Below are 25659 nucleotides of genomic sequence, written 5' to 3' on the forward strand. Positions count from 1 at the left end.
CTTTAATCCCAGCACTCAGGAGGCAGAGGCAGGCAGATCTTCAGCATGGTTTATAGAGCAAGTTCTAGGATGACCAGGGCTATAGAGAACCTTGTCTCTAAAACAGAACAAAGAAACAAATGGGGGTGGGGGGAAATGTGTGTTATAACACTAGGCACCAATGTATCTTATATGGGTGGCCTTTCATGGTTGCATATATTTTTCCCATTAACACTCATTCTCTTTTCCCTTGCTCAGGCCATGGCCCCTTTGGGCATTTGTAGATGTAGATCTTGTAGGCACCTGTTATGGCAACTCCTTTTATTCTCAAGTACAAACACAGCAACGGAGGGAGGAAAGAAACAAACCAGATTAGTGTGACAGGTGCTTATGGATTTTTTGAGAGCAGATCGTGGCCTGGTGGGTCACCTCAGAGACTCAACATTGTGAAGAGCCCCCATGGGGTCATTTTTATACAGCATGAAGTAGCCTTGTATCTGGGCGGGACTAATCTGGGATGTAGCTTTAAGGACATGTTCAGCAAAGTTCTCAGCCAAAGAAGGTGCTTGCCCTGGATAGAACCTCTGGAACATCTGGGTCAGCTGCCAGCGTGAGCAGTAGCCCACATACTCCTTCAGATCTACTCGCCCAGGACGTATCAAGGCAGGATCCAGCCTAAAAGTTAAAGCAGAGTCACAGCTAGCATCCTGCTAGCTCCTGAGACAGTCTCCTCAACCCCCAACTCTCAAGACGTATGAGTGGAGCTTTGCCTTCCCGTCTCCTTACCTGTCAATGTGGTTGGTGGTCATGAACACAATGCGTGCCTCGGTGGAGGCTACACCATCCAAAGCATTAAGCAGTCCACTGAAGGTGAGGCGACCTAGCCCTTGGTACTTTATAGGGTCTACAGGATGACAGGAACGTAAGAGCTCATGTTAAAACCATGCCCCAAATCCCCCCTTCAGCTCCCGATTTATCAGTACCACTTGTTGCTGACTTAGGCCTCCAAAAATATTTTCATTTACTTCTGACCCTCAGTGTCTTAAATAACTACTTCACTGGGTTAGGAAAATAGCTCTGTGGTTCAAACAAACAAACAAACAGCTACACAAGCCTGAAGACCCAGGTTTGATTTCAGAATCCCAAGTAAAAAGGTGGATGCGGTGGCTTCTGGTGGCACGTATCTAAATATTAAGGCATGTTGAAGGCAGAGACAGGAGTACGGCAACAAGAGAAAGGGTGCAAGGTGAGAACTGACTTCAAAATGTTCTCTGACCTCCACATGCATGTGCCTGCACACACGTGTGCCTGCACACACATGCACACTAAACTAAAAACAAAAGACTCCCCATCCCCAACATCCTCACTTACTCTCCACGGCCAAGTCTCTACTGAGAAAAGCAGCATCCACATCTTCCAGGAGCACCAAGCTCTGCTGTGGTGCCACGCTCAGTAGATGGTTGAGCCGGTCATCTGAGAGGCTAGAGTCTGTGAGGCTGAGCAGGCAGATGCTGTGTTCCAGTTCTCCAGCCAGGGCTGTTCTGTGGACAGTGACATGGAAGGAGGTCCTAGGCAACCTGAAGATTCTGGGAGCCCTAGGAGGTCGGCCACAAAGGCCTACGTTTCCTATACCACCCACTTGATGTATATCTATGGATCTCATGTTTACCCTGATTCTTGGTTCCCAGATTCATTTCTAATGCTTTCAGTGCAGTTTTTCTGCAAAGGCTGTTTCTCAGAGTCAAGAGAATTTGACTACTCACATAAAACTGCTCTTTCCACAACCAGGGGGCCCATAAAGAAGGTAGCCACGTCTGTAGGGAATGCCTAGGGATATAACCAGGATAAACAAGACCTAAAGTGAATCATGTACTCTGGCCCAGGTGTCCACATTTACCCTCAGCTCTATTCCCATTTAGTAGTCCTAGGATCAGAAAAAGATATCCTCATAGACAGGCTTTCTTTCCCTTTCATCTGAGCTAGAATTTTCTGTAATTTCATCTGGCTATAGAATCACCCAGATTCCAGCTGCTTCTTACCTCTGTCAATATACCACTTGGGGTTATCAATAAATTCCCGGATATCTTTGACAATTCGGTCAGCCAGACCCTGCTGTAGGACCACAGAGTCCAGTGGTCGACGTCGGCGTGGATAACCGAAGGTACGCCATTCAGAACCCACAGCTGTGTACATCACAGTCTTCCCTTCCTCCTGCTGCAGGGCCAGTGCTCGAGCTGGGAGCAAGAAAGTAAGACAGTACGTCTCTTGATCACAGCTGATTCTTCAGTTAGGTAGAGCTCTGACCTGGTCCTCTTCTCCCAAGGACTAGGATCCTTATTCCTCCTCTCCAAGCAGCAGATACCCAACTTCCCCATTTCTGATAGCTTGCCTGTCCCATCTCATACCTTCCTCCAGGATGTTGAAGAAAACCTTTCGGTCAGTGCCCAGGGCCGTGAAGGTGACAGATTCCCAAGGAGTCCCCGTTTGCAAGTCTACCATCTGCATGTCACGATTTCGTTCTACCCGGATCCATTTTCCCTGATACCTGAATAAAATTGTCAAAGTGACCCAACTCCCTCCATTGATTTGCCCTCTCCTCAGAGCCCTTCTTAGCTTTCAATCTTACCAAATGAAGTGGTTTCCAGGGCTGGGGATAAATTCAAACTTGGTGGAGATTCGGCCACTTTCATGCTGGAGGTATGAGGTCTCAACACTGAGGTGCTGAGTGCGGGTGCTGTGTCGGGTAAGCCAGCTAAGCAGCCAGGCATAGCTTCTGTCTCTAGCGGGAACTTCCAAAGTGATCATGTAATGGCGCCGGAATGCCACCAGACCCAACTGGGCTCCTTTCCGGGCCATAGCCAGAGCTGTACCCACACCCACCAGCCCAAATCCAGCCCCAAAGTAGGGATTGTCTTTGAGAGCCAGAACAAAGTCTGTAAATGGCATCTTGAAAGGAAAAAACACAGATGCTTACAGGCTCTAAGGCACTGTCAAAACCTAGGGATGGAGAGCAGCAGAACTGGAAGAAAGCATAAGACTAGTTTAGAAACTAGACCAATCAAACTTGCTCCACTCCCTCCCACAGAAGCATGAGGGACAGGTCAGCAGGACTGTGTGTTTCAGTACTCTTTTGTAGAGTAGGAATGGTGTTGGAATGCTAGGGCAAACACCCCAGGCTCTTCAATTCATTTTGCTCTTCAGATAGCCCTTTTGCCAGAAGACCATTTTCGAGAGTTTCTCAACTCCAAAAAGCAATGTAACCAGCTCCACACCAGGATACCAGAAAGGCAAGATTTTGGTCCCTGCCAAGAGCTGTGACAGAAGGAGACTGAATGGAATCAGCAAAGCTGATTTTTTCCATTGATCTATCAATGACCACATGCCTTACCATCAGAAATCTTTCAAATATTCTCTCCCTTACATCCTGTTCCTAATGTCCTGTACAGACTCTTATTACTTTTCACCTAAACTATTTCATGCAAGTTATTTCAGCGCCTGCATCATCCAAACCCTCCAAGCCCACCAAACCCAGACACGCTACAATTCTATCACTTGTACTCCAACACCCCTGGTGACTTGCTCCCATTGGGTTCAAATACCACAGCCGGATGCGCAGGGATGAACCCTGCGTACACTATCGCTGGTTCATTCAGTTCTGTTGGTAAAGAATGACCCTTTCTTTATTCCAGGCATTCTTTTTAATTGAGATCTTACAGGCTACTTCTTCCACGGAGCCTTTTTCAAATTCAACCCAATAAGATGTGACTAAGCCTAACTAAGACAATGCCCAAGGAGAAAAAAGGCAAATTATTTCCAGCACACCTCTCCTGCAACATTCCTCCACCTCCACTTTGTCCTCAGTCTGGTACGCCGAGCCACCGGTGAATTGAAAGCAGTGACCTCCGCTAAGGCTCGGAGCTGAGATCCAGAATTCCAATGCACCTTTTCATGGAGATCCACTGACGAAGATCTCCTAGCCCCCGGCTCCCGACCCTGGCACACAGCAGCTGACTCTGGAACACCCTATACAATCCAGCTCGCGCTTCCAGGAACGTGGTCCGGAGAAATCTGTCACCCCGCCCCCTTACCTCCATGACTCTCTGGCCCTCAGACTCGATGGTTTCACCAGGCTTACTCAGAGGTAGCGCCGCTAGGCCCGCCCCGGAGTGCTGCATCTACTTCCTGCCACACCCACCACGAAGTCCTTGCCACTCTTCCCTGCAATTCTCGATGGTTCCGCTTTGGGCTTTAGAGCTGGGGTACTCAAGGACATAGAGGGGAAACCATAGAGTTGCACAGGCGTCTAAGAAAGACAGAGTGACCGCCACACGTCAGATTCCCAGAGGCGCCTGGGCCGGGGGCGGCCGCATCAAAGGCCCCTGAGGAGCCACTCCAGTTCCAGTCGAACCATAGAGATGTTGCTCCCGCCAGCCCTAGGGTAGAAGGTGAGAGAGCGGCTGTCGGCGGGAACCAGAGGAAGTGCGGGTGCTGCTAGCTGGAGGTAAAAGTTTCTCTAGCCCCAGCTTGAGTGGGCCTGGGAGGTGGGAATCCGTGGGAGGAGGTGCTGAGGGGAGCGCGCCGATGAGAGGGGCTCTAGCGCATCTCAGCTGCACTCGGGCGCTTCAGTCGCGTCACAGCTCCGGGCCCCGCCCGGGTATCCGCTGCCTCTCCTCAGGACCATAATAGTGACGATGCATCATCCTAAGCCTTCCAGGTTCTAAAACGCCTCTCTTCTCCGCTGGATCTCGTGACTTGGCTGTCGCTGCACAGTGTAGAAGCTGTCGCCGCCTCCACTTTACAGATAGGAAAGCTGAGGCCCAGAGAAGCGAGGCAAGTGTATCTGCTCAAGGCCACAAGGTGAGTCAAAGCCCAGAGGCGCGTGGGAACTGAAGTGCCTACGCAGGGGCGCTTGTTCCCCAGGCTTCCGTGTCCCTTGGTTCTCTGGTCTCAAAGAAAGCACGTTACTTCTTTCTGGCTCACTCCTCCGCCACATCTTCCTGGGGCCATTTGATGGGATGGAAAACTGGCTAGAGCAGCAATAATCAGTAGTCAGTGGAGGCTGTGATTTCCAAAAAGTCTCGCTGACCACGCAAGTGCCCTTCCCTGCACCTTCTGAATGTCTGTCTGTTCTTGCTGGTTTGTTTTGGGGTTTTTTTTTTTTTAAGATTTATTTATATATTTTATGTATATGAGTAGACAGTTGCTTTCTTCAGACACACGAGAAAAGGGCATTGGATCCTATTAACAGATGGTTGTGAGCCACCATGTGGTTACTGGGAATTGAACCCAGGACCTCTGGAAGAGCAGTCAGTGCTCTTAACCACTGAGCCATCTTTCCAGCCCTCTTGCTGTTTTTAAGTGGAGGGATTCTGTAGAATAAGGAATAGACACTCTCACCTGGCTCTTACTTAGTGACCCAGTTTTATTGGAAACAGGGCCTCACTGTGTAACTCTGTCCTGGAACTATGTATACCAGGCTAGTAGGCTGGCCTCAAACTCACAGATACCTGCCTGCCTCTGCCTCCTCAGCCCTGGGAATTTAGTCATGTTTAACAGGGCATGCAGTTTAATTCATTTGTTTCTCAGTTGTGTTTCCACTGGAGGCTTTAGTAAGTTAGTGAATTGGATATTTACCTTGTATTTGAAGAACCACTGGCTTGATAACCTTGTTTTAAAATATCTGGGTTTACTGCAACTTAGCTGCTCCACTAGAATTTTCATTCTGTCTGACTTACCTAGCTTGTTGGTGCTTAGTGTTCATTGAAGTGAAAAATGCCAAATAGACTACTCAGAGCTCCACACCCAGTGCTTGGGATATATTATAGCTCATTTGTACAGTGCTTGCCTAGCATGCAAAAGCCCTGGGTTTGATCCCCAATAGCACATTGTTTTGGGGTTTTGGTTTTTTTTTGTTTTTTTAAAAAAGTGTGAGACTAGAGAAATGGCTCAGTGGTTAAGAGTAAATACTGCTCTTTCTGAGAGCCTGAGTTCAGTTTTCAGCCCCCAAATCAGGTTTCTGACAAGCACCCCAGCTTCAAGGGATCCACCACTGTTTTCTGAACAGCTGAGCTATGATATCTAGGAAGGGAGACTGATATGGAAATAACAGTGCAGTGTGGTTTCTGACAGAACTACATACAAAGGCTGTCAGGCCCCAGAAGAGAGAAAATTAAGAATATTAGGAAGCATTCATAGCAGAAATGATACTTGTTTATTTTCTGAAGGAGTATCTGATTAGCTAGACAAGAGATTTAGGTGGGTTGAATGGGAGGGGCAAGAAAGTAGAAGGGTCTGCGAGCAAAAAGGGAGTGAGTCAGAGAATGGCAAATCATCTGGTTAGGAGGGCAGAGTGACAGGGGTGTCTGGGGAGGTAGGTCGATGAGGACCATAAGTGAAAGAATGGTATTATATCTGTACTGAGGAATAATGAGGTAATCAGGTAGTAAGGGAGAGAGCCTTTGACCCTACCGACTTTTCTTGCCAGCGTCACTTAGCAAGAAACCGAACCTATAATGTCAGCCTCAGTTTGTTGGTTCTCTGCCACTAATACTGACTTTAATCTCATATTTTTGTGTTGAATGTTGTTTTGAAAACATTTAGAATAAATTGTGATGTTGCTATAAAAGGAAATGTTTAAATTTGTGGGCCAACTTAAGAGAAATTAACAGTTTTAACTCTCTCTCTCTCTCTCTCTCTCTCTCTCTCTCTGTGTGTGTGTGTGTGTGTGTGTGTGTGTGTGTGTATTTATAGCTTTTTTTTTTCTGGTTTGTCAGCATTTTGGAAACCACAACACACAAATCAGTGATAATGACAGACCCTGTATTGGCATCCCAGCTGGCTAACGGCACTGGAGAGATGGATGGACTATGCTCTGAACTATTGTTGATTCCCCCACCTCTCTCAAACCATGGAATCCTGGGCCCTGTCGAGAATGCCTGTGCTTCTGGGGAGCCTGCACCTTTGCCTGCTGACCCAGGCTGCCTGCTGGTAGAGGCCACAGCTACTGAAGAGGGTCCAGGGAACATGGAGATCATTGTGGAAGCAGTAGCTGGAACTCTGTCCACAGCAGCTCCTGAAGAGACCTCAGGTACAAACATAGTTGCCACCAGGCCAGTGGGACACAGCCTTGAGTTTGTTTGTCTGTGCTATTTTTGGTCCTCCTCTTTGAATGTGATGAGAACACAAGGTAGCATGCTATTTTTATACCCTGAGATGTTATAATTTGGTTTGCAGTTGGCGCATGTAGATGGAAGGCTGGCAAGGTATGTACAGCCTTATAACAAACATTTGGCAAAGTTTATCCCAAAAGAGCTTTGTGTTTGCTGGGCAAAAAAACCTTTTTGACACCTCTGCCAGTTTGGCTTGCCCTTGCTCTTATGGTCCTTGGGGAGGCTTTCTTCCATACTGACCCTAAGCCAGCCAACGATTAGGCCAAAGGCCCAGCCTCTTAAACCATCCTGAATTTGACAGGGATTTCCAGAAGAAACTGCTTTTTCCTTGCTCTAGTTTCCTGTGTATAGCATACACCCAGGGCGTGCTGTTAAGAGAGTAGGGCATATTATCTATTCCAGTAGGAAGTTTCTCTTTATTCTCTTTACATCTAAAACTTTCATTTTTAGCAAACTCGGGGTTTTAACTGCTATCTCTCAGTTACAATTTTAAACTTTGTCTTCTGACAGTGTAGGATAATAGCAAAGAATGCTGGAGAAATTAGGTGATTAGACCATGTAAGAGTTCTAAACTTCTTTCTGGGGGTAAAGAGAGAGCATGAATAGACTATGTTGCTTTGCACTTTTAATCCCAGTACTTGGGAGACAGAGGGTGGCCAATCTCTGTGAGTTCAAGACTAGCCAGTGCTACATCCTGGGACCCTGTCTCAGGGGAAAAAAAAAAAAAGAAGAAGAAGAAGAAACATTTTAACATAAGCAAGTTAAGGCATCTGGAAAGATGCCTCAGTGAATACGGACATTTGACCTGTGTTTAGTCCCTAGAGCCCACATGGTGAAAGGAGAGAACCGATTCCTACAAGTTGTCCTCTGACCTCCACACGTGTGCAAGCATGTGTATACACATTTTATATAAATGAATTTTTTTTTAAGTAAAAAAATTTAAAAAGCCGGTATTTTATAATTTTAAGAGTTCATTGTTTTTTGGTTTTAGTTTTTGTTTTTGTTTTGTTTTGTTTTGTTTTTTAAGCTAGATAAGATAGTACACACTTCTAATTCCAGGACTGAGAAGGATTTCTGCATGTTCTGAGCCAGAGGTCTACATAGTGAATTCTAGGTCAGCCAGGGCTTCACAGCAAGATGTCTTGAGAAGAGAGAGAATGAATGAATGAATGAATGAATGAATGAATGAATGAATATGAATGACTATATACAGTTCACAAAGAAATAAAGAGAAACAATACCCTTATGGAAGAATGCTTCATTTCATATAGTTATAAAATAGAAGCTATTTTTGCTTCTAAATTTTGGCAAAAACTAAGTATTTTTTTTTTAAAACATTCCTAGAGTTAGGGCTGGAGAGATGGCACAGTGGTTAAGACCGTTGGCTGCTTTTGCAGAGGACCTGGGTTTAATTCCCAGCACCCACATGGCAGCTCACAACTATCTGTAACTCCAGTTCCAGGGGATCTGACACCCTTACACAGACATAAATGCAGGCAAAACACTAATCAATGCTCATAAAATAAAAGTAAATTGATTTTTTTTTAAAGTGTACATATTTTTTTAAAATGCCTAGAATTGAGGAGAGGCTATATGAGAATATATAATATCTTGCAACTCTGGGGTTTGTTTGTTTGTTTTGTACAATCTCACTAGCTCTAGCTGGTTTGGAAGGAAATTTGCTATATAGACTAGATTGGCCTAGAACAGAGATCTGCCTGCCTCTGGGGTGTAGAACCAGGTTATATATAGTAGCTAGTGGTTATACTACCACTGAGCTGCATCTGCAACCCAAATTAAGCTTTTGAAGGTCAGTTCAGCTTTGTCGCAGATTTTACAATATGCTCATTCTGTCTTAGTAATTCCACTCCAGGAACATCTCTTACAGGAAGACCCACATGCATATAGAGATGGGATGCTATTAATGTTGCTGTTGTTATTGGAAACATTTCAGTGGTCCCTTGGGGTAGAATTTCATTTAGATTTATCAGTGCTATGAAGTACTACAAACAGGTTAAAAAGATAAAGTAGACTTAATATGTAGTCACACAAAAATAACTTTGATAGGTGTGTGTTGTAGAAATGATTTAATCCCCGACTGAGGTTTTTAGCCCACTTTAGCTATTTATGTTACCGGATGAAAGACACATACAGCCTTTATATTTGTAATACACTGTAAACAACACAATAGCTGAGCACACACTATCCTCTATGCTATTAGGATCTACTTTCCCATTGCTAACCCTGAGTTATTACTTACTATGTTTCATCTCGGCTGCTTTTAACTCCAGTTAGGCAGCCCTCAGAGCCATGTTCTCTTGACTCCTAACCCATGGCAGCCTTTCCTTGCTCTTCTCCTGCACTTTCTTCCTCCTCCTTCCTCATGGTCTCTCTCTAACCCCAAGCCCTCGAAAACCTAAACCTCACCTATGTCTCCTCTGCCCAGCTATAAGCTGTTGGTAACTTTACCAATCAGAAATAACTTGGGGGTTTCTCTGGGGCAACCAGTTTTGGGGACCCAAAATTAGCATTAGAATATAAGCAGCATTAGGCCAACCCACTACAAGTGTGCTGGTATGCATAGGTAATCCCAGCACTCCTCAGACTAGTTTCCTGAGTACTAGGATTAAAGGAGGCAGAAGGATCTAGAGTGTGAGACTAGCCTAAGCTACATAAGCCAGTGTGGGTACGTGTCAAAACCCGTTGTCTCATGGTTTTGTACAATGGTTTACCAGACAAAAGTGCTTGCCATGCAACCTTGACAACTGGAGTTTCATCCTTAGAACCATATAGAAAGCTTATACATATAAGATGGTTTGGATCTCTAACACAGCACTCCTTTGAGAGATGGGAGGTACAGACAGGAGAATCACCCAGAAGCTGGGAAGCTCAGATACACACCACAGGGACAGAAACAACAAGGGATCTTGCCTCAAAAACAAAAATAGAAAAACCTCAATTCCCAAGAAGTTGTCCCTTGACCTTGATACATACACCATAGCCCACATATATACAAATACCTAAATAAAGAGGTAAATGTAATTTTTTAAAAAGATTCTGTCTCAAGCAAACAAAAAGGCCAACAACTTTGTTCTAGAGCAAGTGAACAGGGGTTTAGGGAGGATAGTTAGAAAACAACAGTCAGATGTGGTAGAGCGCACCTTTAATCCCAGTACTCAAGGGGCAGAGACAGGCAAATCTCTGTGAGTCCAAGGCCATTTGATCTACATAACACGTTTCAAGACAACCAGACTTTGTCTCACTACTACCACCACCACCTGCCTCCCCAAAAAGAAAACAACAAAATAACAGTAGACAGAGAGAGCAGCCAGCAGAATAAAATGTAAGCTAAGCTACCCTGTGCTTGAGTCCTGGTTCTTGAGCTTTGTGGCATTCCAAGTTGCCCTTCTCAGAGCAGTTGGAAGACTAAATCTTGCCATCATCAAGATCTATTTATTCCTTTAAAGAATAGCACGTACTATATCTAGCCCTTCTGAAAAAAAGTTCTTTTATGATTTTTTTGTGTAAATTTTTCTTTATAGACTTTGAAAGTGACACATATTCCTTAGCTTTTTGATATTTATGTGTGGCTGTTTGGCCTCCATGTATGTCCATATGTGCCTGATGCCTGTGGAGGCCAGAAGAAATCTTTTAGAACTGGAGTTGAGACAGTTGTGAGCTACCCTGTGGATGATGGGAATTGAACCTGTCTCCTGGAAGAACAGCCAGTACTCTTCACACTGAGCTATTTCTCCAGCCCAACACATCATTTATATTGGTTATTTTTCCTAGTCTATCATTGTTCTCTTGAAACTTTCTAAATTTTATTTGAGTAAAATATGCCTTTCATAATCTATATTAGATATTTTTCCTAGTCTGTCATTCTCTTGAAAGTTTATTTTTATTTTATTTCTAATTTTATTTGCCTTTGTGTACGTATGTGTGATGTGTGTACATATTGGTGTGTGTACACATATATGATCTTTTGTAGATGACAGAGAGCAATAATTAGGGATCTTCCTCAGTTGCTCGCTACATGTTTATTTCCTTTACATCTTATTTAGCTCTGGGGTGCGTGTGTGTGTGTGTGTGTGTGTGTGTGTGTGTGTGTGTGTGTGTGAATAATATATGGACTTCAGTTCTCTGAGTCTACCATGTGGGTTCTGAGGATTGAATGCAGGTCATCCAGATTGGTGGCAAATGTCTTCTCAGCGCCCTTTCACCTTTTTTTTATTTTTTTATTTTTTTGAGACAGGGTCTCTTACTGTACCTGGAGCTTAACGGTTTGGTTAGGCTGCCCAGCCAATAAGCTCTGGAATCTGCCTGTCATTGCACCCTCAGTGCTGGGGATCCAAACTCAAGTCTTCATGCTAGGCATTTTATAGACATTTTTAAATATGCTTTCTTAATGCTTTCTGGATTTTATTGTTTGTTGATTCATTAACACACTTACTAAACACACATCTTTTGACAAGTATTTGACCAGACATGAGAAATCCAAAGACATATGCCAGATACCAGACAGGTTATCCCTGACCTATAGGCTTATTATAGCCCAGTACAGAGCCAGACTTGAAGTCTGTCTGTACTCCATGACTATGCAAAGATTCATCCACATTTCTACTAGTGACTAACTCCTTCAAGCCTTGTTCCATCTGATTCTGTGCCTTTCTCTGTCGGTCCTCTGCCTGCAGGTGTCCTGGTAAAGGTGGTGGAGGTATACTTCTGTGAGCGCTGTGAACAGAGCTTTGCAGAGCCTACTCTGCTCTCCCTGCACCAGTGCACTGAGACCCATATTCAGGCTGTGCAGGACCTCTCTAGTCCCCCGTGCTCTGTAGAGCTTCCCCCCAGCAACCTCACCCACCATGGCCCTCTGCAGGACCCCAGCCTGCCAGATAGCCCCCTGCCATGTCCTGTATGTAGACAAGAGTTTGTCCAACCCCAGGCCTTGAAGAGCCACTTCAAGATTCACCGGGTCACTCCCAACATGTTCTCCTGCCCAGAGTCTGGCTGTGTATTCTCTGCTGAAGATCGAAAGGGTCTGCAGCATCACCTGAGACAGACCCACAAGGCAGTTCCTGTGCCCTGTTCATTCCGGGGCTGCTCCCTGCTTTTTGGGAATCAGCAGGGAATGGAGCTGCATCGGCAGGCCCATTACCCTTTCCACTGCAGCCATTGCAGCTTCATGGGCTCCAACGTCAAACTCTTCCGGCAGCATCAGCGGAGCCATGGAGCCAGTACACGGGGAGAACTTTCTGCTGTTCAGGGCCTTCCATCCCAGGAGTTACTGCCAGGTAGGTGGCCATGGTCCAATAGTCCCTTGCCTAGAATGTAGCCATAGTTGATCTCTTATAAGAGACATTTGTTTCCAGTATGACTGTTCCATGAATATGACAGAATGTAGTCAGTGACTTAAGAGGATGGAATTATTGGGGTGATATAGGGAAGGCTCTAGAAAACGTAACCAATTAGAATACATGGGACAAAAGGAAACCAGTGTTTATGACAAAGAGTGAAATTTGGCTTATGCAACATACAATCTGAAATTATTTTAGGAATATACCCTATTGATCCATTTCAGACCCTAAGGGTGTACCTGTCAGTGACTGTTGCTACTAGTAGAATGTTTGTAGATTGCCTTTAGAGTGAGTGAGGCTAGAGCTGGATGAAATGGTGCATGTCTGTAATCCTAGCACTTCAGAGAGCTAGAAATTCAAGGTCCTCTTTAGCTATATAGCAAAGTCCAAGCCAAGTTAGACTATATGTAATTATGTCTCAAATAAATCATGTAAGAGTGTGTAGAAAGAAATAGGGTTATTTTTAAAAGAAATATCAGGAAGGGTGGTACTTTATCAGTTTCTCCCGTTAGTCTCAAAAACAACAAAACCAGCATGAGCTGAGTGTTGGAGCAGGGAACAGAGAAAATAGATCAGGAGACAACAGAATATGAGACCTTGACTTGCTGGGCCCCTTTTTTATTCTAATATCCAGAAAGAAAAGATCTTTTAGGGGCAAGGTGTAAGCTTGAAGTCCACATTAGACTTCTCAGTAGAACAATGAGCATTCAGGGTATATGTCTGTGCTGTGAAGCATCCAGCCTTAGCGCTGGAGACCTGGGCCAAGGAAGTACATTCTACTCTTTTCTGCCTCTTAACCCCTCCTGCCTTCCGAGTAACTCCAAAGTTCTGACATTCAAGGAGTCTGAGAATTTTGGACTAGGTTTTTACTCTTGCTCTTCAGATCCCTGCCTTGAATAAGAATACATCCACTTACTTAGCATCCAAGATCCTTTTCTGCTAAAAAGAGAGAAGGGTAGTTTGCTTGCCAGTAAATAAAGTACCAGCATTCAGTACTGTCATTGGCCCTTGTGGACTAAGTTTTATGTGTTCCTAGCTGCCAAACTGCCTCCAGGAGACAGAGAACCTTCTGAGGAAGCAGGTACGCCTTTGCCTGGGCAGGAGTCAGCTGAGGAAGAGGATGTAGAGGAAGAGGAGAGTGTCGCCCAAAAAGACTCCCAGAAAGTCTTGAATAAAAGCCAAGGGGCTCAGCAGTTGGAAGGTAATAACGTCACTGAGATTGAAGCACTTTATGGTAGGGAGGAGTGGATAGTGGGGAACCTGGGTTTTGGTTTTCTGAACTTCAGTTCAGATCCAAGTATTTGTTTATTTGTTTGTTTAATGTATATGAGTACAATGTAGGTGTCTTCAGACACACCAGAAGAGAGCATTGGATCCCATTACAGACAGGGGTTGTGTGGTAATTGGCCTCTGGAAGGGCAGTCAGTGCTCTTAACCACTGAGCCATTTCTCCAGTCAGCATACATTCTTTCTGTTCTACTTAGACTCAAAAGTCAAGATCTAGGGCCAAGGAAGTAACAATAGAGTAATCCTTAATATGTGTGAGTCCTTAGGTTTAATCCCAAGGACCTAAAACCCACCACAAAGTCTAGTAGGTCAAGTAAGCTAATAGCATGGGGCAGATGTAAATACAATTTATTCTTGTAGGTAAGGTTTCCTTAGCCAGTGTCTTAGTTAGACTTTCTGTTGCTATGATGAAACACTTTGACCAAAAGCAAGTTGGGGATGGAAGGGTAATTATTGGGCATACACTTCCATATCACTGTTGATAATTGAAGTCAGGAAAGAAGTTCAAAACAAGCCAGGCACCTGTAAGTAAGAGCTGCTGCAGAGGTCCTAGAAGGGTGCTACTTACTGGCTTGTTCAGCCTGCTTTCTTATAGAACTCAGGTCCACAAGCCCGGGAGGGTTCCACCCACATCCCCCATCAATCACTAAGAAAATTTGCCTTATAAGTTTGCAGGGCTGATGCAAACAGCCCAGTTTTATGAAGGCATTTTCTTGATTGAGGTTCGCCCTCGTTGATGACTTTAGCTTGTGTCACATTAACATAAAACTATCCAGTAGAGACAGGGACCTCTTTAGCAGAGAAAAGGGATTCTGTTCATAGTGTAGCTAGTGCAGGTTATTGATACATCTGTTTTGTTTAACTTCCTAAGACTTTTTTTTCTGAATCTTTGCTTCTACTTTTGGTCTCAATAGAAACAATTCATCCCACAGGAATTGTATTTATTTCTGGTAAATAAAAAGATCTGATTGTATTTATTACCATCTCTCAATTATCTAGAGCTTGGTGAGCCAGTGTTTTTTGAGTACTTTTCTGATCACTCATTTGAGGCTCTTTCTTTCTCATCAGCCCTGCTGATCTTTCTGCTTATTTTTATAAAGCAAGGGCAGCAAGAATAAGAAGGCTGTATGCAGATTCTCTGGTGCAGTTCCAAATAGAAGTTAGGAATAGTGGGTGACTTGGGGAAAATACTTGAACCAGGCCACAAGAAGGTATGAGTAGTCCTTGTGGTCTGTTTCTCTTAATAGAGGAGTTTCTTACCTCTTATTTGAGACTTTGTGTTTAGTTTTCATGGCAAGAAATGCCACATGATATTTGTATCCGGACACACTGTGCCTTCTATTATCTTTCATTGTATAATGAACTATTAGAGAATCTGAATCCTAGCCTTCTGCATTCTCTTTCATAGGGCATGTGGCTTCAGGCACTGAGTCTCTCTTCAAGACACACATGTGCCCAGAATGCAAACGCTGCTTTAAGAAGCGGACCCATTTGGTAGAGCACCTACATCTGCACTTTCCAGACCCGAGCCTCCAGTGTCCTAACTGCCAGAAGTTCTTCACCAGCAAGAGCAAACTCAAGACCCATCTGCTGCGGGAGCTGGGCGAGAAGGCCCACCGATGTCCTCTGTGCCACTACAGTGCAGTGGAGAGGAATGCACTTAACCGCCACATGGCCAGCATGCACGAAGATATTTCCAACTTCTACTCAGATACCTATGCCTGTCCTGTCTGCCGGGAGGAATTCCGCCTCAGCCAAGCGCTTAAGGAGCACCTCAAGAGCCACACAGCAGCAGCTGCAGCAGAACCATTACCCCTGCACTGCTTTCAAGAGGGCTGCACGTATGTAGCTCCTGACCGTAAGGCCTTTTCAAAGCACCTAAAGGAGACCCATGGAGTACGAGCTGTGGAGTGCCGCCATCACTCATGTCCCATGCTCTTTGCCACAGCTGAAGCCATGGAAGCCCACCACAAGAGCCATTATGCTTTCCACTGTCCCAATTGTGACTTTGCCTGCTCCAATAAGCACGTATTCCGCAAACATAAGAAACAAGGTCACCCAGGCAGCGAAGAGCTACGGTGCACCTTCTGCCCCTTTGCCACCTTCAACCCAGTAGCCTACCAGGACCATGTTGGCAAGATGCATGCTCATGAGAAGATCCACCAGTGTTCTGAATGTAACTTCGCCACTGCCCACAAAAGGGTGCTTATCCGACACATGCTGCTGCATACTGGTGAGATGTCATTCATCCTTATAACAGTGTAACAATGTGGTGTAGGTAATGGTCGCCATGAGCTTTTTCTGGGTTCTAATCATCACACAAAGGGCATTGCTTACAGTGCTTCATCTGTATCCACAGTTTATAAGTGAGGCATAAGTTGAGTGTCATTTAACAAAAGTCACACTAGTCTGAGTACATACAGTATGATTTCAGAACCTGTGTTCTAACACTGGACTACCATTCCTCACACTTGTCCAGTTCTAGCCACCCCTAGTCAAGTGCAGACAGGTGACTATTTAGACTTTTAAAGTGAAGAGTTCAAGACAAGAACAGATAACTTCCTTCATAATTCAAGTTTGGAGACAGTCTATTGGAGCAGGAGAAGGGAGAATAAACAACCGTCCATATACATTGTGACTTTCCTTAGAACTAAACAGGTCACTCTAGTGTCCTGAAAATTATACTTGGTTGTTTTTTGAGTTTTTTGGTTTTGGGGTTTTGTTGTTGTTGTTGTTTTGTTTTAATGTATTTATTTTACATGTATGAATAGACTGTAGCTGTCTTCAGACACACCAGAAGAGGGCATCAGATCCCATTACAGATGGTTGTGAGCCACCATGTGGTTGCTGGGAATTGAACTCAGGACCTTTGGAAGAGCAGTCAGTGCTCTTAACCACTGAGCCATCTCTCCAGGCCCTGCACTTGTTTTATCTTAGACTCTTAATTGGTTGCTAGCATTACTGAAGCCTAGATGGCAACTAAATCGGGCCTCCTGCTACAGCATCATCTCTATGATTGGTGCAAACTTCTATAAATTGATGAGCTAGTAAGCCATTTTCCACAGAAACTCTGGTTAGTAGAATAGTCTTTAGACAGTTCTGTCAAAGCTATTGTTGACCCCATTGAACACTTCATTTCTGTACACAGTTTATTCACAGACGCTTAAGTTTTTAAGACCTTTTCCTAAAACCTGTGCCTGTGTCATGTTAAATAATTTATATGTATTATCCTACTTCATCCTTTACAATCTTGTAAGCAAGGCAGGAAAAAATGAGACAAAAATATAATTGAGAAGCTAAATTTCAATCTATAGTAAGACCATAGAGAGGTATGTTGCCTGCCCTTTCTTTACCATACAGAGGAGGCTGAAGGGGTAGGGAGGGTCTAGAAGGAACATGGCCACTAGCCTCTTAGTGCTAGGTATTGAGCAAGTACTGGGACAGCTCGTCCTTGAGTACTGACAACTCTGGTATGTCTGTCTTATTTGTTTGGTTGGTTGGTTGGTTGGTTTTTTTGAAACAGGTGATCTCTGTGTCACTCTAGCTGACCTGAAACTTGCTCTGTAGACCAGGCTGGCCTTGAACTCAGAGATTTGCCTGCTTTTGCCTCTCAGGTACTGGGACTAAAAGCATGTGCCACCACTGCTGGGCAGATATGTCTTCTTTAATACATCAACCATGTGAGATCTATATTTTGTTGCTCCCTTTCTGGAAATAAAGAAACAGGCTGCCCAGGCTATATGGTCCACCATTTAATGAAATAGTTGTATGATTTCTCTGCCTTGATTTTTTTCCCACCTATAAAATAGTGATAATAACAACACCTTCATAGTGTTCTTATGAAGACTCAGAGAGAGGAGGCACCTTATACAATGCTCAGGCACATAGTGCGCACTGTATAAATGCTGGCTGCTCATACACATTACTCTGTTGGAATCTAGAGTCCCAGTTCTGTTTCTTCTCTTGTTTTAATCTGCACTCAGGAAATGAGAAGGAATTAAGCCACAGGTGCCAACTACTTTTTTTTTTTTTTTCTTAAAGCAAAGGTAGACTTTATTCTTTCAAAGCTTACCCCAGTGCTTCCTTTCTTCCTCTCTTCTTTGATATAGGAATTGGAGGAACTGTCTTGCGACAGCTCTAGTATAGCTTTGTGGAGTTTGCTGCATACCTGGTAGTACATAAAGCTTTTGATCCTGCCTGGCATCATAGTAAACTTGCTAGAAGAGATGATATGGCCACTCAGTCATTCTATATCTGACCTGTGTTCTTTCCCCTACATATAATATAAGGAGAGAAACCTCACAAATGTGAGCTCTGTGACTTCACATGCCGAGACGTCAGCTACCTATCCAAGCACATGCTGACCCACTCCAACACCAAGGACTACATGTGTACGGAATGTGGCTATGTCACCAAGTGGAAGCACTACCTAAGTGTGCACATGCGGAAACACGCAGGGGATCTCAGGTATGCACACGCGCTTCTGTCCCTGTCCCAGAACATGATGCTCCTTAGCTCTTGCATCGGGCTTCTGGCCTCGTTGCCTTTTCCATTCTAACACCATTCTCTGATACCATTATCTTAGCTCTGTCACCTAGAGTTGAGCCCTGCGACTTTGACCCATTCTGCATGGTGAGTGTTCTGGGCCAGGAGAAGGAAAATGGGGATTAAAGTATCTTTTGGGGACTGAGGCAATGGCTCAGTCAGTGAAATGCTTGCCTGCAATCATGACAGTTTAAGGAGCTCAATCCTCAGAACCCACATTTTAAAAAAAAAAATATATTATATGAGTTCTTAGAATTTGGTCTCAGGAAAATGGATCTACACACTTAAATGGCACCGAATGGCCACTTTAAGATCCGGACAAATTCTCTAACCTGTGTACGTGGCAGCTTGGTCTGTAGCTTTTATGCTTCCACTGGAGATTGACAGCAAAGCACAAAAAACCTGCTCCATGGGGCTATTGCTATGCCAGTCCCTTAGAATCCATGTGGATAATGCCACCCTGCACAACTGCCCAACTCTACTCAAGATGCCTTTCCTATGGGACGTAGTTTAGGAAGTCTGGTAGAACAGTTTTCTAGCATACACAAAGCCCTGAAAGTCCAATCCCCAGCACCTCATGGGGGCTGGGTTGGGAGCAGTTTGGAGTAGAGAGTAGAGAGACCTAGCTCTGAAGCTAGGCTATCTCTGCCCATCACTTCCTCTGGGACCTTTAGGCAGCCTCTTAACCTCAGTGCCTTGGCATCACCTATAAAGTAGAAATACCTATTTCACAGGATGGTGGAGGGCTGGTTAAATCAGCTGCTTCACGTGCAGCACAGAGTGCAGACCCAGGCCCAAAGTATTTAGTTGGTGACTGTTAACTGTTATGATTATTGTTGTAATTGACTCTTCTTTGTCTTTCTCCCCAGATACCAGTGTAACCAGTGCTCTTACCGCTGCCATCGGGCAGATCAACTGAGCAGCCACAAATTACGGCACCAGGGCAAGTCCCTCATGTGTGAGGTGTGTGCCTTTGCCTGCAAGCGGAAGTATGAGCTGCAGAAGCACATGGCTTCTCAGCACCACCCTGGCACACCAGCTCCACTGTACCCCTGCCGCTATTGTAGCTATCAAAGCCGCCACAAGCAGGCCCTCCTAAGCCATGAGAACTGCAAGCACACCCATCTCCGTGAGTTCCACTGTGCCCTCTGTGACTACCGTACCTTTAGCAACACCACACTCTTCTTCCACAAGCGTAAGGTCCATGGCTACATGCCAGGGGACCAGGTTTGGCAGTTCTGCAATGCCAGCCAAGAGTTGGAGGGGGCCAGGCAATGCCTGCCACCTCCTTCAGACTCAGGACCTTCAAGCCAGCTGTCTGCCCAGCCTGAGAGAGAAGACCATGAACATGGGATTGTAGCCAGCTCCAGTGTGGACCAGGCCCTGCCAGAGACAAATGAGGAGGCTGGCACCAAAAGACAAGATGGCATTGAGGCTCCCCAAGAGGATGACCAGGTTGGCAGCCCCAGCCTGGGGGAGGTGGAAGAGGGTGGCTGCACACTACACTTGGAGGCCCTGAGGGTAGAGCTAGAACCTGAGGCCGAGCCACCACCCCTTGAGGAGCTCACTGAAACAGCCACTGTGGAGTTCAGGCCTCTAGATCCCTCAGGACCGCTGGGAACAGAAAGACCAGGTGGACTGGAAGAACCAGAACTGTCCAGTTTTGACAGTGTTGGGACTTCTGCCTTGGTTGCTGAGGAAGAGCCCATTCTGGAGAAGCTAGCCTCTGAGCCTCCCAGAAATCCCCTAATCTCTGAGGAGGCACCTACCACATTCAAGGCAACTCTGACTGCTGAGACTGTACCATTGCTTCAGTTTCCTGAGTCAGAGTCACTACTTAAGGCCATGAGGAGACAGGACAAAGAACAAGCAGAAGCGTTGGTGCTGGAGGGCCGGGTGCAAATGGTAGTGATCCAGGGAGAAGGAAGAGCCTTCCACTGCCCACACTGTCCTTTTATCACTCGCCGGGAAAAAGCCCTAACTCTGCACTCCAAATCGGGGTGCCAAGGTCGCCGAGAGCCCCTGTTATGCCCTGAGTGTGGAGCTAGCTTTAAGCAGCAGCGTGGCCTCAGCACCCATATGATGAAAAAATGTCCTGTTCTTATCAGAAAGAACAAGGCTTTGCCCAAACCTGTCTCTCCCACTCTACATCCTCAGCTCCCAGGTAGCCAAGCCTCACAGGATGCTGAAAGTAGGAAGCTCCCACCTTTACCATCAAAGGTAGAGCTCTTGCTTCCAAAAGATGCTCCTGAGCTCCCTGGGGAGCCAGGAGTCGAAGAACCTCCTCCCACACCCTCTGACTTCCCAACCTCTCCACCAGGAAACTCCGTACCCCCAGGGGCCTCTGAGAAGTTCCACTTTGAGCAAGGCAAGTTTCACTGCAGCTCGTGCACATTCCTTTGTTCTCGGCTTTCCTCTATTACCTCTCATGTGAGTGAAGGCTGCAGAGGGGGGCGTAGCCAGGGAAGAAAACGTGGGCGCCCCCAGACCCATGCTGTTGTGCTTCCTCTTAACAATGGACACTCTACCCTCCTAAATACTGAGAGTACAGACTCTGGCCCTGGTGATACGGACACAACTGTGGTTCAGAAGCAAAAGGGCGCCCTCTTCTCCTGCCCCACATGTCCCTTTAGCTGTCAGCAGGAACGAACCCTGAGGACTCACCAGACCCAGGGCTGCCCCCTTGAGTCTGGAGATCTGCACTGTGGTCTCTGCCCATTCACTGCTCCTGCTGCTGCTGCACTGAAGCTCCATCAAAAGCAGAGGCATCCCACTGCATCCCCAGCCTCTGGCCCCCGCCCCCTTCTGCAGTGTGAGGACTGTGGCTTTACCTGCAAGCAAAGCCGGTGCCTTCAGCAGCACCGGCGGCTCAAGCATGAGGGTGTGAAGCCACATCAGTGCCCTTTCTGTGACTTTTCAACTACTAGACGGTACCGGTTAGAGGCCCACCAGTCTCGACACACAGGTGTTGGCCGCATCCCTTGCAGCTCCTGCCCTCAGACATTTGGTACCAACTCAAAACTGCGTTTGCACCAACTGCGAGTACATGACAAAACACCCACCCACTTCTGTCCACTCTGTGACTATAGTGGTTATCTTCGTCATGACATCACTCGCCATGTCAACAGCTGCCACCAAGGCACCCCATCCTTTTCCTGCTCTCAGTGTGAGGCCCAGTTTAGCTCAGAAACAGCACTCAAGCAGCATGCTCTGCGACGACACCCAGAGCCCACACCTCCTTCCTCTGGCTGTCCTGTAGAGGTCACTGAGGGCCCCTTGCACTGTTCCCACTGTGGCCTGCTCTGCCCCAGTCCTGCCAGCCTGCGAGGACACACTCGTAAACAGCACCCAAGGCTGGAGTGTGGGGCCTGCCAGGAGTCCTTCCCTAGCCGGCCAGCACTGGATGAGCATCGGAGGCAACATCATTTCAGCCACCGCTGCCAGCTCTGCAACTTTGCTGCCCGGGAGCGAGTAGGCCTTGTAAAACACTACCTGGAACAGCATGAGGAAACTTCAACAGCCCCCTCAGGTGGCGATGCTGGCCAGCCCTCTCTTTGCTGCCCCTTTTGTGACTTTGCATGTCGTCATCAGTTGGTGCTTGATCACCATGTAAAGGGACATGGAGGTACCCGGCTCTACAAGTGTACTGACTGTGCCTATAGCACCAAAAATCGGCAGAAGATCACCTGGCACAGCCGCATTCACACTGGGGAAAAGCCTTACCACTGTCACCTTTGCTCTTATGCCTGTGCTGACCCTTCTCGCCTCAAGGTAAGGTAAAGGACCACATGATAGGAAATACAAGGAACGTAGGCTCTAGAATCTGTAAAGTGTGTGCGTGCGTGCGTGCGTGCGTGCGTGCGTGTGTGTATGAATGAATGAAAGAGAGCAAATATGTGCCTAGTGCCTACAAATCGAGAGGAAGGTGTCAGATCCTCTAGAACTAGAGTTGCTATTTGGATTTTGGAAACTGAATCCTGGTCCTATGTGTGGAAGAGCAACCAGTGCTCTTAATTGCTGAGCACTGGATTCTGTAACACATAATTCAACTGTGATTCTGAATAGGTCCCTTAACTTCTCAAAACTTAAATTCTTCATCTGTAAAGAGATAACACAACTTTATGAGCTTTTGTAAAGATAAATTCAATAACTGCCATGCAGTGCTTGAGAATAATCTGGGTAGTAAGAGCTAACATTTATTAAGCACTTAAAATTTCCAAGTACTGCAGTTTTAATCTTTGAAAATTCAAGTTGGGTCCCTGGGTAGGGAACTCTGGGCTTAGAGTGCTTCCCACTAGCATACACAGGCCCTGTCATCCATATCATATACATGCACACAGACACAGATGCTCACGCTAGACAGAATTAGGGGTTGGCTTACCCAATAACACAGTAAGAAACAACTGAGACCTAAGGAGAAGCACCCTGTTGTATGGGGAGTAAACCTGCATTTGATCTTCCTTCTAGTACCACATGCGGATCCATAAGGAGGAACGGAAGTACCTGTGCCCAGAGTGTGGGTACAAGTGCAAGTGGGTCAACCAACTCAAATACCACATGACCAAGCACACAGGTGAGTTTATGAGTTGACTGTCCTGCTTAAAGGATTCCCCTGTTCTCTGGAAAACCTGAACTTCCTGAGATGTTGGATATCCTCACTCAAATTCAGAGCCTAATTTTCTTTGACATTGGGAATAGGGGATACACCACAAGAACAAATACTAGAAATGGCTCCTCGGCCCATTGAATAGAAACAGAAGAGTGGGTAAACCCGAAAGCCTGGGCAAGTGTGTTTCCAAAGCTTCCCCTGTGATTATGATACACGTTCACACACATATAGGGTCACACATGGAGAACCTCCAACTCAATTTTCATTAAGTACTAAGAGATACTTGGTTTCTATGTAGATGTGATAGAATGATTGTGAGTGAGGAGAAAGGTGATTTTCTTTTAAGATTTATTTTTTATGCGCACTGATGTTTTGACTGCATGTGCCAAATCCCTGGAACTGGAGTTATACACAGTTGTGAGCTACTTATGGGTGCTGGGAATTGAACCTGGCTCCTCTGGAAAAGCAGCCAGTGCTCTTAACACGAGTCATCTTTCTAGCCCCAAGTTCTCTATTCATTTGTCTTTTGCTCTCCAGCATATGGAATCCACTACAGAGAACTATGGATTCTCTGTAAAAGACTGATGCCTGCGTACCTTCAATTACAGCATGTCATTTCCCCCATATGAAAGTATCTTTACCTCTTCCTTTTTTGAATATTTTCTCTCTGTTTTTTAAATTTGATAAGAAAGTGTGTCTAAATGGAGTCTTTAAGTTTTGTAGTATCATATGACCAAGGAATGGCTAGAGTTTCCCATTTAATAACCCCATCATAGTTAAATATTCTTTATTGTTAGGTAGGTTAGTTAGTTACAAGTCCAGTTAGTCGTCAGCATCCATTGGAACCTGTGTGTATACAAGGACTGAGTGGAGGAGGATACTGGAATGGCAGGTGTGCCTGGGACAGAACGGTATGGCCATTAGCTTGCTGCTGTGTTGTTTATATCTCAGTATCATACTGACTTAGGACTCACTGACCGTGTTCTTCCCTCTTCCGTGGTGATTTGTGCTTGTCCTATAGGATTAAAGCCATACCAGTGTCCTGAGTGTGAGTACTGCACCAACAGGGCTGACGCGCTGCGTGTACATCGGGAGACACGGCACAGAGAGGCACGGGCTTTCATGTGTGAGCAGTGTGGCAAGGCATTCAAGACACGCTTCCTGCTGCGCACCCACCTACGAAAGCACAGTGAGGCCAAACCCTACGTTTGCAATGTTTGCCACCGTGCTTTCCGCTGGGCTGCTGGACTGCGCCATCATGCTCTTACCCATACCGATCGCCACCCATTCTTCTGCCGCCTCTGCAGCTACAAGGCCAAGCAAAAGTTCCAGGTGGTCAAGCATGTGCGTAGGCACCACCCTGACCAAGCCGACCCCAACCAGGGTGTTGGCAAAGACCCTACCACTCCCACAGTGCATCTACATGATGTGAAGCTGGAAGATCCCAGCCCTCCTGCTCCTCCTGCTCCCCCTACTGGACCTGAGGGCTGAACCCCTTCCCCACCTCTCCTGTAGGAAGAACATATAATCCAAGATATGTGAACCAGAACTATAGCTAGCCCGAGGAAATCAGGGCCTGAGGGAGGACTGGCTTTGGGATGTCAGTGTGGCTGGAGCACACTCTCCACCCTTGGGACTCTGGCCTTTGAAATTAACAGTTATATAAAAGATAGACTTGGACTAAAACGTTGATTTCTTCTTGAGTAGTGCTATGGTTGACCTATGAATCTCCAATGTCCACCATTGTTGCATCAGAGGCCCTGGCTGTAAGGGCTTTGTTTTTTTTTCACTCCGTCATCTTTCCTTTTTACTGCTTCAAGTCCTATTTTCTTTTACCATTTTCTAAACAGTTGTACCTAATTGCATGTGTCCTTGTGCCTAATGCTCTGTAAAGCATGTAAACATAATATTGCCAGTTTAACAGACTTGTCTAGATCCCTGTCCTATGGTCTAAGCTGTCATCTGAGTTTGCCCTATCTCTTCCTGGGCCTCCGTCCTTTGTCTCTCCCACCTCAAAGAAGTTCTGAAACAGACCTGGATCACCTGTGCAGGCTCTTTCTTCCCTTGCTCCTGGTTTCAAGCTCTTATTTGTCAGAAGAGGATTTTCACCCATTCTGCTTCCTCCCAGAAGCAGCTTTAATCAGAAGTCGGAAGACTGGCTCAGCAGCTGCATCAGGGAGTACAGGCATCGAGGGGTGTAAAGGCCTAACTGGGGAAAGCTATACACCCTGTTCCTTATAGCTTCTCTTCCATTGCCTTCTGCAGCACAGAGGAGATCCCTTGGAAGCTTTGTTTCTCTGCACCGCAAGGCCTCTCCATGCTTCCCCTTCTTGCCCAACAATAGCAGGGCATACACCCACCTGACTACCCAGATGCTCTTCCCCCTCCATATTTTCCCTTCTTGCCCAACAATGACAGACCATACAGGAGCCAAATTGGACAGAGAAGCTCTATTTAGACCAGCTAAGGAGCAGCAGTCCAGTGGGGACTCAGGGCTGAGCATTGTTCTCTAGAGAGTCATAGTTTTGGGTCAGGCATTCTTCCCCAACCTTTGCCTGGGAACCTTGATCCTGGGAACCTTGATCCTTCATTGATCCTTTGGCTGGCTCTGGATTTTGAGGAAGTTGTAGGTTGGAAAGGATACTGCATCTGTAACTTGTTCTGCTTCAAGGCCCTCCCTGTTTTTCTAGTCGGAGATGATAGGAAAGATTAA

The 25659-nt window shown here is 45.9% G+C and overlaps 2 protein-coding genes across 10 annotated transcripts; one reads left to right on the forward strand and one right to left on the reverse strand.

The window, feature by feature from the left end:
* Positions 1-280: 280 nt before the first annotated feature.
* On the reverse strand, positions 281-4197 carry Bcs1l (BCS1 ubiquinol-cytochrome c reductase complex chaperone). Of its 3 annotated transcripts, none has more exons than XM_034498994.2 (8): positions 4068-4197; positions 2606-2998; positions 2385-2524; positions 2019-2213; positions 1743-1806; positions 1351-1520; positions 766-883; positions 281-654 (listed from the first exon to the last, which is right to left on the reverse strand). In XM_034498994.2, the coding sequence occupies exons 2-8, from the start codon at positions 2923-2925 to the stop codon at positions 405-407; spliced, it is 1257 nt and encodes a 418-aa protein (XP_034354885.1). In that variant the 5' UTR covers positions 2926-2998; positions 4068-4197; the 3' UTR covers positions 281-404. The 3 variants fall into 3 exon arrangements, with proteins under 3 accessions (XP_034354885.1, XP_034354883.1, XP_034354884.1); XM_034498992.2 differs by having other exon boundaries at positions 3802-4111; XM_034498993.2 differs by lacking the exon at positions 4068-4197 and adding an exon at positions 3922-4061.
* A 50-nt stretch (positions 4198-4247) lies between these two features.
* On the forward strand, positions 4248-24979 carry Znf142 (zinc finger protein 142). Of its 7 annotated transcripts, none has more exons than XM_076931663.1 (10): positions 4248-4480; positions 4686-4836; positions 6730-7066; positions 11843-12442; positions 13542-13706; positions 15201-16025; positions 18082-18259; positions 19207-22108; positions 22805-22910; positions 23968-24979. In XM_076931663.1, the coding sequence occupies exons 3-10, from the start codon at positions 6787-6789 to the stop codon at positions 24435-24437; spliced, it is 5526 nt and encodes a 1841-aa protein (XP_076787778.1). In that variant the 5' UTR covers positions 4248-4480; positions 4686-4836; positions 6730-6786; the 3' UTR covers positions 24438-24979. The 7 variants fall into 7 exon arrangements, with proteins under 7 accessions (XP_076787778.1, XP_034354444.1, XP_034354442.1 ...); XM_034498553.2 differs by having other exon boundaries at positions 6753-7066; XM_034498551.2 differs by having other exon boundaries at positions 6753-7066; positions 12152-12442.
* The last annotated feature ends 680 nt before the right edge of the window (positions 24980-25659 follow it).

Source organism: Arvicanthis niloticus, chromosome 3 (genome assembly GCF_011762505.2).
Source record: "Arvicanthis niloticus isolate mArvNil1 chromosome 3, mArvNil1.pat.X, whole genome shotgun sequence".
NCBI lineage: Eukaryota > Metazoa > Chordata > Mammalia > Rodentia > Muridae > Arvicanthis > Arvicanthis niloticus.